At 39.9% G+C, this 20,198-nt stretch overlaps 1 protein-coding gene across 6 annotated transcripts in view; it reads right to left on the bottom strand.

The window, feature by feature from the left end:
- MTMR3 (myotubularin related protein 3) overlaps positions 1-20,198 on the bottom strand; it is a 75,091-nt gene that overhangs the window by 20,668 nt on the left and 34,225 nt on the right. For 5 of the 6 annotated variants that reach the window (XM_065738796.1, XM_065738791.1, XM_065738792.1 and 2 more), the window contains 7 exons: positions 17,241-17,318; positions 16,761-16,850; positions 15,470-15,586; positions 8,846-8,928; positions 6,310-6,476; positions 2,691-2,787; positions 564-677 (listed from right to left, as the gene is read on the bottom strand). In XM_065738796.1, the coding sequence (XP_065594868.1) occupies positions 564-677; positions 2,691-2,787; positions 6,310-6,476; positions 8,846-8,928; positions 15,470-15,586; positions 16,761-16,850; positions 17,241-17,243 (671 nt within the window). In that variant the 5' untranslated portion in view covers positions 17,244-17,318. Of the gene's footprint in view, positions 1-563; positions 678-2,690; positions 2,788-6,309; positions 6,477-8,845; positions 8,929-15,469; positions 15,587-16,760; positions 16,851-17,240; positions 17,319-19,443; positions 19,551-20,198 lie in introns of those variants that run through there. The other variant, XM_065738793.1, reaches the window with a different exon arrangement.

The raw sequence follows: 20,198 nt of genomic DNA, 5'->3' as shown, positions 1-20,198 counted from the left end.
TCAGACTGAATGTGTAACAGGTCTGTCTTCCTGCATAAATAGCTTGACAAGGGCCAATATGTGCTGCTGTGCACATGTTCTTGGAGATTAAAATAGATATGAAGTGATGTACACACGCAAGTAGCAAATGCAGGGACAAAAACTGCAAACCATCAAGGTTAACATGCCACACTTGGCTGTCATTTCACCACAGATCTGAACTGGGTATGGCCCCCACAGGCAATGCAGAGGGGACTGTGCCAGGTTTTACTGCCTCTTTCCAGCCCAGTTCCCCAGCTCTACCTTGGCAGGTCCTAGGCCTTCACAAAGCATCCCTACATATCAGGTTACACACAAGAACAAGGCAAGATGCAAGGTAGGCCTCTCATTACTCTGAATACACAATGAAGCTATTAAATTAAAAGATCTTTAACACTTCCATTAAAGGCTGTCCAGCTTGGTAAGCAGACATCTGTGACCCACACCTTTCAGGACAAGCCAAGATCCCTGGTTCCAAATTATTTCAGCTTTTAATTGCTAGAACATTTCAGTCGTTGTCTAGTGAATGCTGTCCCAGTGCCTACCTGTACACAACAGCAGGGATGCGCTTCCAAGACCGAAAGCTTGCCACGCTCTCCAGCTCTTTATCTGTGATCCAAGCAGGAACTATAATTTCCTGGGGGTAGCTACCACAGAGCCTGTGAGAAAAGCAGTGCAAAGGGTTGGATGTAAGAAGCACAGAGCAGTTACGCATTACCTGCACAACACAAACCAAAACAAATGATAAGCAACCTGATAGCTGTTCAGTGATTTTGTCAGATCCTGCTTCACTGTATGTTAATAAGCTCCTCCTTAGCACATGTAAAAGGTACTGTGAACAGCAAGGTGCTGTACATTCTGGACAGAAGATTCCCATTTGTGTTTCCTTAGGAAATCTGTACACCAGTGATCTGAGACTCCATCAGCTGAAATAAACTGGGCACACAAAAGAAACTCTACATTCTCACCATGCTAAGAATTAACCACTCCGTTTCTGGGTCACAAAGCACAGAAGAACCACCTGGGCTGCTGGATTCAAGGCAAGGAACTCGTATACATTGTGAATAACTATATTACCTAATTAACTCTTCCTGAAGGCAGGGATCCAAGTGCACTGGCTAACGTTTCAGTGGTTAACTGGAACTTTCTTCTACCAGATGTATCTTGTACTCAGTGTGACCCATACAGAAACCCATAGAGATCCATAAGGAGACCCATATGGACACATAAGGCACATAGGAACTCATAGGACCATATGAGGAGACTCATAGGGACCACAGGAACACAGAGAGACCAACCCATAGGGACCAGCTAATAAAGTCATGGCTACCCAAGCAGGCAAGCAGTCAGTAGTGACTGCAATGTATTGATGAATAATAAACTAATTCATCCCCAGCACAAAAATTTAACAAATGAATAAAGTCATTCACAATTTTACATTTGGATTGAAAGTCACAGTTCTGAAAGTGTGCAAAAATTGTTTGCCCTTTCCCACCAACAGTTTGAGGGGAATGTTAAGAATAGGTGATACCACCCAAGTTATAATTCTAATAGAACTGAATTCTGACATAACAAAATGCCATCCATTTTGATTGTTCTTTCTACCTAAAAAGGTCTTTTAGCAAAACATACGTAGACAATATGAGAAACAAGAAGAATTAGCAATGTGTGTTGCTAGTTCTAACTACACCATGCTCTGGGGCAGTAGACCATGATAATTTTTATAACTCATTTTAAAATACCTGCACTATTAGGAGAAAATCCTTAAGAGCATCAGGTATGTTCAATACCTATTATATTTTACTATAAACAGAATGCACACTCCTACAATGAAGTTACATGAAAGAAAGTTAAAAAGAGACATATCCACTGAATGAGGACAGGTTTGAGCGCGTTTTGTTCAAAAATATATATCAATCATGCTGAAAAAAACCATCCCATCTCAAGTGCTGGCCTCGAGAATGAAGCATTTGTACTATTCTGCTTCCTGATGGCACTGAAGTTCTCTTTTTCTTCAGTATTCTTTAGTGCTTTTACTGTGCTAGATTTTTAGACATAAATATTGTTCACGCAGTGACACCAGCTACTGACTGCATCCTCCAGAGACAAGGCAATGGAACATGTTTCATCACCAAGTGTTACTGCTGCTGGTTTTGTACTGAACTGGATGGGGCTCCAGCAGTACACTCCTACTGACCACAAGCAGAGAAACCCAGCAGACAAAGAAGGGGACGTTTGTTTATCCACACTCTCAGAAAGCTTTTTACCACTTTTTCAGGATCTATGAGTTTGACTCATCCAAAGTAACTTTATTTTTCCCCACCAGCCCTTGTCATAAGTTAGAGAACAAGATGTGTTAAAAACTTTTTATAAGTTCAGTACAGCTCCACTCTTTGCTGACTTCTTAAGGCTTCCCCTTCTTGCACTAGAAATCTCTATGGAGAACTCCAGCAAGCACATCAAAATCAGCCTGCAAAATTTTAACAGTTAACAAAATATTAAATACTACTTTAAAGGCACATTCATGCTATAAAACAGCAAAAAAACCCCATAATTTTAATTGTCCCTTATTAGGAACTGCAGAACTTGGAACAAGTTCCAGTAACCTGCTGTAACAGAAGTGGTGTCTTGAGATGCTGTCTGGCTGCGGATCAGCAGCCCACATAACTTACTTGTACTTTTCATTGATGTTGGAAATTCTCCAGGCATTGTTCATATCAAAACCCATCCTCTCCACTTCATTTTTAAACCTTGAAGTTACATGTTCTCCTGGGTATCAAAGGCAGAGAGAGAAAATAAAGGTGAAATAACAAGATTCCTACCTTTCAAAACAGAGAAAGACAGTATATGCTCAGCAAATACTAAAAAGAGCAAAGAACAGTTCAGAACTATTGCCCACCTTCCATAACCCTGTCTGGAACTCTGTATCAAGCACAAGTACCACAGCTTGTACTGATGGCTCCCCCTGAACCACACTCTGGAAATGCCAAAATCCATAAAACACTGTTTCTCTGTAGAACAACCTGCCTCTGTGCACTCATGGTAAGAAAAACAGCTTTGCAGACCACAACTATGCACATCAGCAGAACCAGCAACCTGCATCCATCAGCAGCATTTTCTCCATAGTTCACAATCTTCTATCATTCATCTCCAACTTCCATCTCTAAATTGCAGATTATTCCTCCATAAATCAGAGAGGTGATATGAAAACTAGATGTCTGATTGTTAGACACTAATACTGGTCATGAAGTTTACTATGTTAAAGGAATGAGCTCCATTTTTTCCTGGACATTAGTTTAAAAGTATCAAAAAAGAGGATAACTTGTAAAAAATGTCTAGGTTACAGTGCAAAGAAATGCAACAGATGGACGTGAGCGTTTGAGCAACAGCAGAAAAAATGATTCTGCAAGTCTTCCTATTGCTCATCTCTTTAAATGACTGTATCACAAAATCATGAGGTGGTAAATGGGAGAAAAATGTACTGAAAAATTAATGATTTAAGTGTTACATCTTTCTTTTACATATTTCAGAAAGCCCTTCATGTCTTTAAATTCAAGAGAGATATGTACAGATGCAGGTGTCCCTGAGGATGTAAAGGTACATGCCTGAAACATTTCTGTGACGTCAGCAGGCAATTAGAGATAAATATAGAGAAATAGGTAAAGTAAGAGTAAAGATAATGGCCTAACCACAAGGCTTTATTAACCATGAAAGAGAAGCTGCAATGTTATTCATTTCTACAGCTCAGGTCATGTGCTGAAAATGGCACTCTGCAATTCTAGACATGCTTTACCACGTGCGAGATATCTGCGTAAGGGAAGTCTAACGAGACTGCTTTTCTTACACTGTTTGAAAGTTAAAATGGGAGAATGGTGCTGCGTGCAAATAAGGAACATTCATTCTTCTAGCCTCTTTGGGGAGCTGACTGCCCATCATCACTTACTCACTTTCCATCATGACACTGGTAAAATAGTTTCCAAAAAGAAAGAAGAAAAAAAAAAGAAATTACTCTGCCTCCTAGGCTGTGAATCCTTGAAAAGGTCAATCTCAGTAACATGGAGGCACTGCATTCTGCTTTACCTTCCTACTGTCAGATCAATTGGAGCGGAGCTTGCCAACATTTTCCCTCTTCTCACACGAACTCTTATTGCCTGCATGAGCTTGAATTTATTATCTTCTAGCCATCTAGAATACATCATCTTGAAATGTCCTCTCTGTAAGGACAGGCCTTCGACCCTTTCTCAAGTGAAGAAATGAAACTGGAACAATACATTCTGGCCAGTCCACCACTTCTGTCACACTTCCTGACCAATGCCTTTTATTTCTGTCTCCAAATGTTCTATTGGAAGAGCAGCATGCCCTTGACGTGCTAAGGATGGGCTTCATTATCAGCTGCTGTGAGGAATGCTCACTAAAACTCATTGCACATGCTGAATAAATTGTCTGGGTAGCAAATGAGAATACCAGAGATATCCCCAATCAGCAGCGCCACGTACTGCCAACAGGTTTTAGAGAAACACATGAAAATGAAATACTGTCTCTGATTTCTCCCTCTAGTTTATGGCTACTCTGTTCATCAAGAAATCACATTCCCCTCTCCAATAAATGAAACCACAGCCTTACCATTTTGTCTGCCCCTCCTGACATGGGGGCATTCTGAGAGGCCTTTCAAGCCAAGATGGATGACCTTCAGCTTCCTAAGCACAGCCAAACAACTCTCAAAATCCGAGAGAAAGCAAGCTACAGATATTGTGGACTTGCTCATTATAACCATAAATGCTGATCACGTAAGCCACAGTTCAAGTCTCCTATTACGGACAGGGATAGCACTTTAGAATGTATTTTTTCCCAGAATTTGATATTTAGATAAGATTTTGAAGCAATTTAGTATTTTTATTCATCTCTATCAAATACTGGGCTGCTTTGATGTAAACAAACAAAAATCCAATTACTCGGATTATTTTTTAAATTATATTCTCATCAGTTTGTTTTAACCATAGTTCAATTCTTGAAAGGAGGAAAACACCTACCATCAGAAATAAACAAGCTATAGAGGAATACAAGTTGCTACTTAGCAACTTCATAGGTACATCTTCAAGACACAAAAGAAAAGTTTGATAAATGTTTATCACAACGTGAATGCTGCCCTGCATAACCCAGTGTTAGGTTGAAGCCAGCCTGAAAAGGACCCAAAGGAGACTTAAAGAACCCTTACAGAACCACTCAAACTTCCGTTATATCCCAGCTAATTAATCTATTCAGGAGAGGAATTTAAAAATCTGCCCTGAGGGTTTTTCTATCTTTTTCAGCAGCTGCCAATGAAGTGTGCAAAGTGCAGGAGGAGAAGCAGAACCAAAGAGCACCTCCTCCCAGCTGGGTGTCCCCTACTGGCTGCTCCTCCTCAGCCAGCAAGAAAACTGCAGGCTATGCTAAGGCACACTGCAGCTCCAGTGAATGGTGTCACACCACACTACCACTCCCCTCCGCTGACAAAGCTCTGATAATTAAGATATTTTCCTCAGATAGATGAATTATGGATGCAGAGGGGCTCAGCGTGCCTGGAGCACAGATTTCCTCACATTCAAACAAGTTGTATAACCATCAGCGTATGAATCTGCAGTTTTTATTTACTTGTGGACTTCTCCAACTGTCTAGTGCAGACAGCATTTAACTAAAAATAGGTCACTGTACTGCACTTGTGAACCTCAGACACAGCTCAGAGACTTCCTTCTTCTTTACCTCCTACTCCACAACATCCATGCTAAAGATTACTGTTGTAGGCAATCACCAGAAACATGGGCAGCATCAGTACAAAATGTTCTAGAATGAAAGTTACTGCTGTGGTGAACAAAACGTTATCAGTACTGTATGTGACTGTCTAAATTAGACACAGCACAGTAATTTCCCCAGGACATTAAGGTACTGCTCTGCACAGTTTTTTAGTCCCAAAGTCGCTATGGTGGGAGCTAATCTCTAATTTGTTCCAACATAACAAACTTCACGTGGCGCAGAAGTCCTCACATGCATGACACTGAAGGATCGTACTGCAAGTGAAGACACACTATGCAACCACTGAGTAAATGCAAGGACTAATGTAAAAAAAGGTCCATATAGAAATTCTTCAGGAATAATTTAAACAGAAAAAAAATGAATTTATTGATATTGTTTGTTTATGTGGGTATTTTGTTGGTCTGTTGTTGGGGTTGTTTTTGGAAAGTTCTGGATTTCAGCAGAAAGCTACTGGTTTGTGGTCAACCCATGTGTGATGAACCCCACAGTGCCTCCACATACCTGGCCGACACAAATCCCCATGCTGCTCCTTCTCACTAGCATACACCTCCATACACCAAGCGTGGTAGGCAAACGAGAAAAGGTCTTCTATCTTGGAAGGAGGGCGGATGGCATTGTTCAGACGCTTAAGCCAATCTTGACACTGCTCAAAAGTAGAAAACTGACACCTGTCACAGAAATAAGCATTTATCCATTAATTCTCAGTAACAGATGCCAGACTGTAAGATCTGATAGGCTCCAAAAACCTCTCTGAAAGCAAAAAAAAAAAAAAAAAAAAAAAAGAGAACATCTTATAGATAATTTAGTTCTGCCTCTATGTACATTCTAACAGACAGGAAAAATGAAACCTTTGGATATTTGTACAGAAATCCAATCTTACGTACTCAAGTTAAACTCTAAACATGAAAGCAATATTCTGTGACTGGGAATAAACCAACGACACACCTTACTCATCACGAATGAGGAATGCGTTTATGCAGACATCTCGTTTAAAATGGGGGAGGGTATGACTGAGTTGAGCATGCAGCCTTCACGCACCAGCAGAATGGCTGTGGCACCTTGCTGAAGGGTGCTCTCAGATGGGCACTAAGCACAGAACTATTGCATTCATAATAACCTATTATATTCCTGCAAGCAAGAATGCATTTTTCATCAGGCGTAGAAACAAAATCCATCTGAACAATACACTTGACTTGAAAACAATGGGGACAAACTCCAGTATCTGAAATTTTACATTATTCCCCTCACCACATAGTTGCTGGCCTTAATGTAAGCAGAAACAATGCTGCCCTGAGCATTACTACTGAGCTTTGCCAAACCTCACAGACCAACATCAACATCTAGCAGGAACACTCCCTGCACAGGAGAAACTACACTTCAAAGCAGCATATTAAAATGGCACTGGCTTGTCATTTCAATGAGGACTTCTGGCCCCTTCAGAATAACAGTGAGGAAATAAGAGCAGCAATTTGTATTCATTCTTATTTATCTCAGTGATTTCTTCAAGACTTTATAGTTACAAAATATTCGTCAAATATTTGCCTTCAGCTCAGTCTGTGTTCAACTGCACCGTTAATGACAGCATCTGTATTCTCTAAGGGCAGGATTATCATCCCTACCTGTAAATATCTCAGAGTCAGACAGTGGAAGGAAGAAGGCATGTCCAATTCGTGCTGTCTTATGAAACATACCTAGAATAGCTGTGAGGAAGTGCAGCCTGGCTGTGTTTACTCCTCACCACTGGCTGTGGTGAAAGTGTGGCCAGAACACTAGTTTAGTATAACTGGTTAATGATCTATTAAACATCTCTAGTCAGACAAGATGCATCTCAACCTGAATATCCAATTTTTCAAACTCTTTTAAAGTTATCACGTGTCATTTTCAACACTATCTTCAGTTGAGCCCTACTATTCAAAACACCAAGTGCTTTGTTGGTGAAAACCCAACATACACATTCTAAGTTTGGCATCTCAAGCCCACATCTCATTGTTTTCCCATCGTCAGTGGCATGAACTACTGGTTCTAGGAGCTGCAATTTTGAATGAAAATTCATGAGGGAGGGCATAAATAATCTGTATTCACTGTACAATTGAAGAGAATTAACAAATTGATGCAGAGGAGAAGAGTGCTTTTTCTTTTAAATGTCAAGAGCTACAAGTTAAGAGGAAGTTAAATATTTAATTCAAATTAAACTAAATATTACTTCTGAAGTAAAATCAGACCTCATCAAAATACAGCATTTCAGGAAGCAGCTGGCCTGTTAAACATTGAGTGCTCAGATGTGACTAGGGCGCGTTTCATCATGAGAAAGGTACTGCCAGCAAACATTTAATCAAAAAAAAAAAGTTCCTTTCTTGTTAATTAAAGTTTGTGGATCAAAATTAATTCCTCCAGCAGAAGAGTAGGAAATAGTGAAGTTCAGAGACTCCAGGGCAGACACTGAAGATTGCTGAAGGACAGAAAGAAATGAACACTCCCTTCCACAGGATGCTGTTTACCCTGCTGCCAACCAAGGTGGGTTGCAGACCTGGCTGTACCTTAATCCCAGGCTCTCTTTCCCAACAGACTACATTTTTCTTGAGGATAGCCTCTGCACTCTGACAGCTGTTAAAAACACAGGGCAGCTGATGCTATCCAATCTGAAGGTTTCATGTAGAACTGCACAAGTCTGTACCTTAAGCCTCCACTCCCAAATTCTGATCAATACACCTTTTTCTAAGAAGTGCGTGTTTCAGTGGTTTTATCTAGTTTTATGTCTAGCATCACATTCTAAGGCAGAGAAAAAGCTGTGGAACTAGAATTAATTTCCAAATAAAATAAGATAGCTCCTTAGGGTCTGCTACAAGGTACAGCTGCAAACAAAAATGCAGGACATCTTTAATCCCATTCCATCATACACAAAAGCAGACAGAAGAAAATCTTCCAGTGGAAAGGAAGCATGCAAAGCAAGAGAAGAATACTTCCTTACAATGTCACATCTGTTCACATTACATAGAAGGGGCACTCACCCTCCATTCAACATTCATTTTAGCCATACCTTATAACCTTGCAGTCCTTGCAAGTCAAATGAAGTTGAAATATATCACGGCACTCAACACTTTCTATAAGCTGTAACGGAACCTGCAATTAAAAAGATTACAAGATTTAATTTCAAGTGGCATCAACGTTGCTTGGAATATCTCTCAAGGATTTATTACAGGACTGCATGGAGACAGAAAAGAGGAGAGAAAAGCAGAGAAAACTAGGTATAAGTATTTCAACAGCTCTCAAGTATGGAACCATTGATAAGTGAAGTTTCCAGCTCCACTACTCTATAGCCCAAGAACCTTAAGGAATCCCATGAAAATAGCTGAAATTATCTATCAGGGACAGGACTGCAGCACTGGTAACATATGTGAAGGCAGAAAAAGCAGCAGAAACCCACAAACTCCTCCCTCATGGAAGCATCTTTCTCTCTAGCAGGTCCAAATTTAGAGATTTACAAAATGCTATTTTAGCTATTGGTGTTGAAAACAAAAAGCTAAACAAGATGACTCTTTGCACGCTGCTGCAGTCTAGATGCTTCTTATACAGATATATACCGTACATTTTATTTAGGGAAAACCTTTGGCCCTTGTAAATCAACACCTGTGATCAAAGCAGCTGTATTTAGAGCAATAAAGCTGAATCATTCAATTTTAAAGGTGCAGTTATGTGAACTCATGATGTTTTAGGACATATGTAACTTGCAGAAGCTTAATCAGGCAAAACATGTAAGCCTTTAAAGATGAGAAGAAACCACACAAAAAAAATACTAGCTTTCATTAATATGTTTGGACAGGCAAACCTACATTGTGGTCTTAAATGGCAAAAGTGAATACTCAAGTACCTCATACATAATTGTAAATGTATAACACAAACACAGCGACAAGACTTAAAGCAAAGTGTAAAAATTTCTGAAATGTTTATAAGAGATTACATTGAACATTACACCATGCAACAAAACCTCTGCCACTGAGATTCTTGAATAGAAAATCTATCAGAGAAGCAATCAATTGGTCTTTGTCATCAGTGGGGTATCATCCAAAGTTTTTCTGCCTTGGGGATTACACAATGGCTTAAAACTCTGCTCTGACAGTGCCTGTCTGTATGACTTTGGGCAAACATCCTTGAAGGTCACTCCCAATCAAGGATCTGGGGTGTGGAGCCAAGGCTGCTTCTACTCAGGCATTGCAAAGCTTATGTATTCCTGATCTGAATGGAATGAGAAAAGGAATCAAAAATAGGAGGCAGAGGAAACTTGTCTCAGAAACATGAACCACAAGAAACATGAAGATGCCTACGTAAGGTGAAGAGTGACTTGAGAGCCCAGTAGTTAGGGTATTCAAAAAAAACTGGGACTTGAATTTTGGTCCATGCTTTCAGTCTTATTATTGTTTTGGCAATAGCCTGAAGTAAATTACATGACCAGCAACATCAACAGGTATCCAAACAGGGACCCTTTCAGCCTCTTCTTTATTTACCATCGTTAAGACAAAACTGACTGTAGAACCACTGAGCTCTGGTAGAACAAGTGAACAGTGAGAACTGGTACACTGAAGATGCTGATGGGCTTAGATATCAATTTAAAGAACTACTCAAATGCACTTCAGACAAGCAGATCAGAAGTACTCTCATTGCTACAGTCAGTGTTCTTATTTTTATTAGCAATTTCTCCTACTTGAGTCTAGTTTGCAATGTAGATAAAATTGTGACCATTTTGTCTAATATGGGAACAGACCTACACCTGGAGAACCAACCAAGTCTTCCTTCCTGACCAGAAAGTCTCACGTATACCAATAAATGATTTAAGACTACCATCAACTTACATGGCACCAACACAGAAAGTAAGATACCTTTCTCCTATTACATGACTTGAGACTCCAGAAAACGTCCTTTGTAAGACAGTTGTTCCTTTACCTGTTATTATTATTCTTATTTCTCAAGGTGTCTTCAACTGCACTCCTTCCAACTTAACATTATCCACCTTTGCCCTCCCCTCCCTTCCCACTGCTGCTTTCCAGGTTGAAGCATGCAGCAAGGCAAGCACGTTGTGCAGTCAGTTTGCTCCTGAAAGAGCCCTCAATTTTATATGCAAGCCCTTCACCATGTACTAGCATCTATCTAAAGAAAAGCAGTGGAGAAGCAGTCATTTTCACTCTTATACAAAGAAACATGCTCTGTTACCAAAGGCCAGTCGTACCACAGGATAGGGAGCACTCCAGTGCTCTTGCAGTGTGTTTCTTGACTATCTCTTCTTGAAAACCATCAACCAATCTCATTTTAAACAGTAACATTTCACAACTCAACCTTTTTCTTTCTGGGACTATTTTTTCCTTTAATTTTTGTTTACTGGAGCTGTCACCTCACAGCAGCACAAAACATATTTAGAGAAATGTACCTCTGTAGTTAGAAAAAGGAAAGTGATGTTTACGCTGCTGAAACAACCCATCTCCTGGCTCAGCCCTCGCCCATGACGCCAAGTAGTATGCACTGGACTGTGTCCAGACTCTTTTAAGGCAGATCCCTCAAGACTGAATCCGCTGTTCTCTACCCTGCACACCACTTGGCCTCAGACTCTCCTGGATACCACGTGCAACTCAGGGGCTGTGAGCTGTAATTAGTACTTCCTTGTTTTCCTGCTTCTGAGCCTGAAGTAATGTTAGGGTTATGTTACACATTGGTTACTTTAAACAGTATGAGGTCAAAGCTATGTGCTCTGTGTCCTGAAACGCAGTATAATATGGCACAAGGAGGTACTGACGCTGCAAGATCAGCTCAGAAGGCCTTAGAGGACTTTCATAGGCAGAGGAGTTCAAATCACAGAGCCTGCAAGGAGTACCCAAATCAAATTCTGCTTTTAATTACTCCTACATTACATTTTAGACTTGTCTTACAGGTAGTCATTTTGTCCCTTTTTCTGCTTTCAAGACCAAGACACGATCAGAGGACCAGGACTGGGAACGACACTAGGACTAAGCTATTGCTCAGCACAGGTGCAACACAACTATAATATGCACAATAAGAATGGGAAGAAACCAAACAAATCATTTTTCCATTAAAAGCCATGGGGAAGCTCATACTAAAACTCATTTGACCCTAAGACTGAAAACCTCCTTCATCTTGTTAGTGTGACTTTTTTTTTTTTCTGCTGTGTCCAAAATCCACTATTTGAATGAGGTTACATTCAAATCTGTGGTTTCATAAACTACACTAATATTTTAATTCTCCCATAAATGCCATGAGCTTACACTGAGAAAAATGATCAGACAAATTCCAGCTACAAAGTTTGAAATTTTCTTAAGGAAAGCCGATCAATAGAGATCAGCCTGGGAACCAAACCTCTCATGTGCACTGAGATATCACTGTTGTGTCTGCATTTTTATCCCATGGATAAACACAAGCCAATGCTTTTTAATGCCATAATCCCTTCAATTTATGCATGGTCTAAGGGATCTTTTGTTTTTGCATTTAAAACACCATGTTCCTGTTACTGCTCAGATGTAGGAAATTATCCATGGAAAGGACTTATGCATACAATTCTTTTCTGTGGTGTTGCAAGGTGAGCAATATCAGCATTTAAATCTATTTCTTTTCAAGCACAGGTGCAGCAAGTGATCTAGCAACATTGTGCTACTTACTGAGGTTTCACAAGCACGGTGTGGACAGCCAGTCTATTGAATTGTGAACAAAAAGAGAACAGTGAGGCACAAAAACAAAGGCTGGGAATCCATTTTTAACTGTATTCCATCTCCTCCATGCAGTTGTCCTCATTAAGGTACAAGTAGTTGATGTGTGTTTTGCTCTCCCTGGAGGACCATTTCTAGAGCTACCACACAAGAACGGTCCATTTACTTCAAGAAGGGATGCCCACATGGAACAGCTGCACGGTCAGGTGCTGGAAGTCCTTTGTTTTACAAGTAGCACAACACAGATACTTGCTAAGAATCCTCACTCCACACAAATGCCTCTCTGCCAAGGTGGGAAGGCTGACCTGGTCTTAGGACATTGATTCTTAAGCAAATAATTGACAAAAGAACAAACTATCTCAACATAAGAAAGCTGGATTTTTCCCCCAAAAGGTCTTCTTACAGTAGCTTTCTGAAGAGCTCCAGCGATGTAAAACCACGACAAAAATCAAAATGAATTCAATCAAAGATTACTTCATGGAAAATTCCTTCAGAAAATCACCATTTGATCAACAATAACCAAGTCCAAACTTCAGCAATTTAAATATGGTTCCGAATTACTGCACACACCTTTCATCCTTACAGGTATGCCAAACCCTATCATCCTTTGGTCCCAGTACTACAGAATTCACAGTAAGTTATTGGTGATGTCTGTATAGGATTAGCAAAGAATATTGTTCTACTCTTATCTGCAGCACCTAACTGAATCTTCCTGGTTAATGACAATCAGAGAAGGACTAACAACCTTGGAGACATCAGACGGAGTAAGAAGACAAAAGCGGTGAAGCAAAATTTACAAGCTAATACTGATGCAATTTTATGTACTTCGTCCTAACTTCAAATAACACTTTATTTAAGAAAATATCAATTTTTGTTACTGCTCATAAATACTTAACTGGTGCTTCTTCAAAATTATTTTCCAATTATCCTAAGGACTGATACATTCTCTGGAGACGTCCAAGACCTGCCTGGACACCTACCTGTGCACAACCTGGGCTGGGAGCTGCTTCGGCAGGGGGGCTGGACTCAATGATCTCTAGAGATCCCTTCCAACCCCTACAGTTCTGTGATCAGTACATGCATTAGTGCATGAATTAGTGCCTTCTTTCATAAAGCAGCTCAGTCATTTCCTGGCATTCCTAGGGACAAAATTCCCATTACTAGGGCTACTCTTGTTTCTCAGGTCTCAGCTACTCCATTTTAAACATTCAGCCCTTTCTTCTGTCACAACATTCAGACTCTGAATCAACCAAAACCAAACCAATCTAACACTAAACACTACAGAAATAGACAAACAGCCTTAGAATTCATGTTTCTATCACAAAGAAGAGGACTCCCACAGAACACATTCCTCATAACACATTTTCCTTCTGTTTCCAACAGCCCAATGAGAATCATTTGCCTGGACTGCAGTTGAGCCATCAGCACCCCACTGACCCCAGCTACCATTCCCATGCACAGACTGAGCCCCACCTTATATTCCAGGATTACAGAATAAGAAATGGAAAGTAAAGTTATTCCACCTTCATGCATGTACACAAACCGCCTTCCTTGTTCGGTCAGAAGTAAGAGGCAGGAGCCCTTAACTTTCCAATTTAATTTTTGCCTTCAGAAATGTTCTGCCAGCATTTTGAATAATTGCCACATTGAAAAATAATACCTTTGTTTGCTGGAAAAAACTATACATCAAGAATTTTAGCACTTTGGTGCACTTTAACTCTATGCAGATGTTCACTACCCCAGCAGGCATGCCTTTCATCCTGTGTTGACAACTGATGAACTAAAAGGGCACTTAATATGATTAATAACTACAACAGGCCTAATGAACAGTGCCATATGATTAGAGACAACGCATAACAGTGAAGATTTAAACAATTAGTAACATTTTTACAGAATTAATCATTTGGCTCTGGCATAAAACAATAAAATAACCATTTAAATTTAAGGCTGACACGGCATCAGAAGTTCTATCAGGTCCGTGCACAGGAGAGCTCAGTGATGTCCCACACCAGCAGGACGCACACGTCTCAGTCAAGACGTGACAGCCCCCGCCTGACTTTCTGTTGCCCTTGCTCTTGTCAGCTTCAGAACACCACGCATCAGTTTTGGTGTTCCACATTTAACTCAGCACTTGTAGTTCAGGATTCAATACTGACACATGGCAACCGTCCACCACTAGCCAGAGACAGGAACCATCTTGAACTGAAGTAGGTTGGTGAAAAACACAATCACGATGGGGGAAAAATACGTTCAGGTTGTTTGAATCCATCTTGCTGGTTTCACCAAACATCTGCAGAAACACTTCTGTGCCATGTATATTGTCCCAGTTAATTCTACATAGTTTACAAACAGTATTGTAACTTGTAAGACAGGAATATGTCAGCATTATACTACTGCAAGGGACTATGCATTGCTCATTGAATTCATTTTCACATAAAATTAATTTCTGTGATCCTGAGTAGGTAGATATGTCACAATTTTAAAAATGGATGTACAGTTGTATTAAGAAATGCACAGGAATCAGAAGATAAGATTAAATTCACAGATCTCTTATGTCACTGATACTACTCATACTATCCAACTCCAGGCATCAAATCTGAGAAGCTGCTCCAAGCAAGCTATGAACTTGGCTTAGATTCTGCAAACAGCCCTCTGGAAGACCCTGTGTTTCTCTACCAACTATATACAGAGTTTGGCAGCACATATGGCTGACAGCCACCCATACAGGGAAGAGAAAGTTATGTAAAGCATTCTTACAAAGCCACATTTTCAGAGGTGCTGAGCCATCTTCTGACCTCTAAATGCACATCTCTACCGTGTGATTTGAACAGAATAATGAGATTTTCCATTATTGCAAACCTTAAAAGACAAAATTACTGTATTTTTATCTAATTCCCTTATTTGGATCGAATTCAAAATACGTGCATTACTGTAGCAGCATAAATAACACTTACGTTCACAACAGACTCCTTGAATTTGATGTGAAGTCTGTAATTAGAAAGTGCAATGATGGCATCCTCTGCTCGTCCTACATACTCTGTACTCTCACCATGAAGTTCAATGAATGGGACCTTCAGAACAGCAAGAGAAATCTTTTAAAAAGCAATTCTCAAAACACGTACGTCCTGCAAACATCCACTCAAACAGACAATAACAACAACACAAAATGAGACACTGCTGGGAACTCAGTCTAGCTATTATTCAAATAAGGAACTGCAGCCTCTGTTTTAAACAATCCCCCGTTTTCTCATAGCTTGTCTGATACTGTGCACGTAGTCAGGGGAAACATTGCATTTCTATGAAAAAACTGGCAAGCAGGCTGACATCGTGGTTTATGCTCTTGCTCCTTATTTAATAGAAGGTGACATTTCCATCACGTTATTAAATCCATCCTAAATTAGGCAAAACGTAAATCACGCATAACCTTCCATGCTGCAGTCCCCAGCGTTCACCAAGCACCTCAGACTGGATACTTGACTGCTACACAGCATAAGGCAGTGGAACAAATGAAAATGCATGATGTGCTGCTGCTTTATAAGTTGCAAAGAAATTATGCCTGGAATTTTGTGTTGCACATAAAAACTGGAATTGTTTCAGTAAAAACAGGATTTAAGCACAGTTCATCTGAGTTGGGTGAGAAGTGTGTAAATGCCCAAGTTGAAACCAATCTGGTTTTACACCAACTTAAGGAAATTAAAAATATTTCCTTATAGAAGGATGTCTACACGGTTAAATCATCTGAATGAAATTGATTGCAACTGAACTTCAGAAAATCAAAAACCAAACAACAGATCTATTTTGTGCAACATAAACTCCTAGCTTCTCTGTAACAGGAAGCGAGGACAGAACCCAAGCAGCAGAGAGGTGCTTTTGCTATGTGTTTGTTTAGGTTTTGTTTCTGTTGGGGAAGGGCAGAGGTTGGACCATAAAGAGTTCTGAACTATGAAATAAAAACTTCCCTAACATAGGGAAGAAGGGATTATTATTAAATTCTCAGTGCAAGAAAAAGCACTTGAAATTACAACATGGGTATGTGGCTATACTTTGCAGATACTGAGGAAACTTCTTCAGTGCAATGCACAAGCTCTCTGTCCTATCCAACAGGACCCGAGCATTTGCACAGAAAGTGTTTCTCCTATTACTGTGCTGATTCACAGAAGAAAACTCTGCGGGAGGGGCCAGCAAATACACAGCTCAGTACACGACACTGTGATCTTAACTGGCAAGGAGCGGCGTGCTGATTACCTGGAGGTTCTCATCCTCTCGGATCAGCTGCTTCCTGGGAAAAATCTGATTAGCCTGGATGCATTCAAGGCTGTGCTGAGTCTCTTCATCCTGAAAAACAAAGCTTTACAGTTAAACTCAGCACTGTCACTTAATGCCCTCCTCACCACATAGCAAGCTATCAATGACCGGTGAAAGGTCACAGCCAACAAACTGCTTAGAGAACACACATTTCAGTCACTTGCTGAAGTTACCACACTTTCAAAGACAAGCATACAGACAACTAAGCATATGAGAAACAGATTTCCTTCCTGCAGCCTGATCAATAGCCATGAAAACGAAGCCTTGTAGGACTACTGGGAAAAAACAAAAGCATTAGCTTAGTCCAGTCTAACAGTGCACTTCAGATTCAACAATTCAACATGTAAGTATTAATTCTCTAATGCTTTTTTAGATGTTAGCCCATAGAGGCTCTTAACAGAACTGAACACTTTTGCTTACCATGACAGGCCCTGGATAGGAGGAGAAATCCTCGTCTTTACTCACAACACTTTGAGACTCGTCTTCACTTATTAAAATCTGAAAAACAAGAGAAGTGTGATGATGAGGACAAATTAATTTTCTTATAGTAAATGAAAACAAATGGACTTTTAAAGCAGAGAATTCAGCTATTAGAAAATCAGAAGCAAGCAGTAATTAGAAAAAGATGAAATCCATATCAACTGATTCCCTTGTGAGAGAAAATTGTTTTGAAACTTGTCCAGCTCCTTCTATCCTTACTGAAAAAAACCACCCTTGAGTGTGCTGCTGTAATGTAGCAGTCCAACAGCAGTAGTTACAGCACTCTATTCACATCATTTAAATTAAAATGTGTTTCTGTCTACATCACCCTGAATTTTCTCCCAAGCCTCTTGCAGATGGCGATTCACAAATAGGTTACAAAACACCAGGAATCACTGTGATCATTTACAGAATCACAGAATTTCTTGAGATGTCTGACACAGGTTATCAGATTCTCCTGAAGCAATTTTGTTCCAATTATGGCATACGAATTAGAATTCTTATAGGGGTTCATGTATAATTTCTCATTTTACAATTATGACAGACATTCTACATTCAAAGATAGATCAAAACAGACATTTCCTTGCACATTCCATCCATGAGCTCCAACTCTCCACGTACTTGTGCCTTGTTCTCCCCACTATAAACAATCTCCCATCTCTTATCACCTGTAGATTTCCTGAGCATAATGAAGAGCAGGGAACCTTGAAGTTAGTGCCACTGATCCTACACAAGGAGCTTGATGATTACAAGAGTTACTATTTGGATTTCCAGATCTGTCTTCTATTAAGTTCTTAAATACACATTGTTGTTTTTCTGTTTTGCTTGTTTGTTTGTTTAAAGAGTTAACACAGGTTAATTATAAAGGCTTTGCCATTTATACCAAATAAAGGTACAAAGTTCAATATATCAGCATTTAGTCCATTCTGCGTTCATACGTCATCCCACTTCTAAATATATTTGAAGTTACCAGTGTGGTGGTTGAATAAACCACTTTGCATCCATCAGCTCACCAACATGACAGCACTGCAGGAAGTGCTAACTATATCCTGCACACTGTGCAGAACATTTGCAAAGAGAGAAGGAGCAGCAGATATGCATGTCCTGAAACTAAAATGTCCCACTGCATAAATAAAAAAAACACAAGAAGTCCCCAGCACCTTCATGTCCCCAGAGCAGCAGAACTGCCCTACAGAGGCTCACACACAGCTTCTTAATCCCACACTTAAAATTCCACAGCGTGCAGGAGGTGCTTCTGAGCTGGGAACAGGGCTTCAGCATGCTGTTAAACCAGGAGTATCTACTCCTTAAGCCATTATTTCCACTTTGGTAAATCTCTAAGCAAAAACTCCAAATAAAGCAAACTTGTCAGAGATGGATGGAAAAAACTGGAACTCTGGAGTTTCTAATTTTAAACAATTCCATTAATATTGCGTTGCTCCAGGTACTAATAAGAAAAAGCTGATGGAGTCCTGGTGGGAGTTCATTCTGCATCACACTAGCAGGCAGTGAAACTCCCTGAACAGTACAGGGGAAAGAACGTGGTAGTATTATGGAAAATTTCAGAAGTAAGATATTCTAAAGGAAGAGTTTAGATAGTTAAGAGAATACTTAATAAAAAGTACACTGCATATAATACAATAAAATTAGTTATTCACTGCACTGCAAAAATATGTTTGTCTTGCACTAAAAAATCCTGAGCTTCTCACAGCTAATATGGACCATAAAATTCCAGCCCCTGTATTCAAAACAAGTGCTGGTGCTCAGTTCCAACATGACGTGCTACTTTACGTATGTTATGCTTTGCTAAGCTTATCTTCCAAGAAAACATCTACTTGTGACTTGAAGATACCACGAAGGAGGGGCTGAGCCACTCCTTCAGCCACATCTGGCTTCACCTTTGGGTTCTCACTATGTGTTTTTTACATGATGTGATGCACCACCGTCCCTGAGCTGCAAGCTGTCAGAAATGAGACTCCCAATCGATCAAATGTGAAATGAAGGGTGGCTCAGTAACAGGAACAGATCGCATTAACTTCAGAGTTCTTTTTCTTGATATAATGGAGACTAATGATTTAAAAGATGGGTTTAGAGCTAAGATTTAAAGGTATCTCCTTCTTCACCCTTAAAATAATAAGCTTACATGTTCAGCTGCTAGCTCTGCAGCCTGCTGGAAGAGTAATGAAGACTTCTCTAGGACAGCAGCCATTGGGGAAATCATTAAAACCCAACGGTCCCAGGAGGATCCATCTAGACAATGGAGGTACAACTTAAAGCTTTAAACACTACTAATAAAGCCTTCTGATTCCAATAAAATAGGATTTCACAAAACTCCTGCAAGTACAGTTAGCAAAGAAACACGTATCTAATAAAAAAGATGAACTTTATTATGAATTTAAAACATGCAGAGTATCACTGGTGAAAAGGTTTAGCATACTAGACACTGGTATAAACAAAACTGTTCTTTTACACTTTCATTTGATTAGATACAATTATTTCTAAGGTTAACTGTATAACCATGTGGGTGTTAGGGAGGGCTTAGAGAAAGAACTCCTTCATACAGCTGTGATCCTGAAGTCCAGCATGAACAGGCAGGGACTATTCAAATTACAGCAGAACAAGTTTCCTATTCTAATTACTGCACTCAGCTGCAAAACAGCTCCTATTCACGGCACGGTGCCTTTACGTGTGTCTGCAGAATCAGACCTTTTTAGGTGAATTTTGGGAAAGAGGTGTGGAAAAAAAATGTTGGTTTCAACTCTAATCGGGATTATCAGAAATAAAGCATGATGCTGCCAAGATAAATGGTACAAGAGCTTATAAAAGTGTTTGTAAGATGAACACAGGCTGCACATTCACGCCGCTTCAAGGTGTTGGTGCAAAGCTCCAGCAACCAGA

Source organism: Cyrtonyx montezumae, unplaced genomic scaffold, assembly GCF_038088225.1.
Source record: "Cyrtonyx montezumae isolate F1298 unplaced genomic scaffold, pur_monq_1.0 scaffold_23, whole genome shotgun sequence".
Classification (NCBI taxonomy): Eukaryota; Metazoa; Chordata; class Aves; order Galliformes; family Odontophoridae; genus Cyrtonyx; species Cyrtonyx montezumae.
This window is presented reverse-complemented; position numbering and strand designations above follow the sequence as displayed.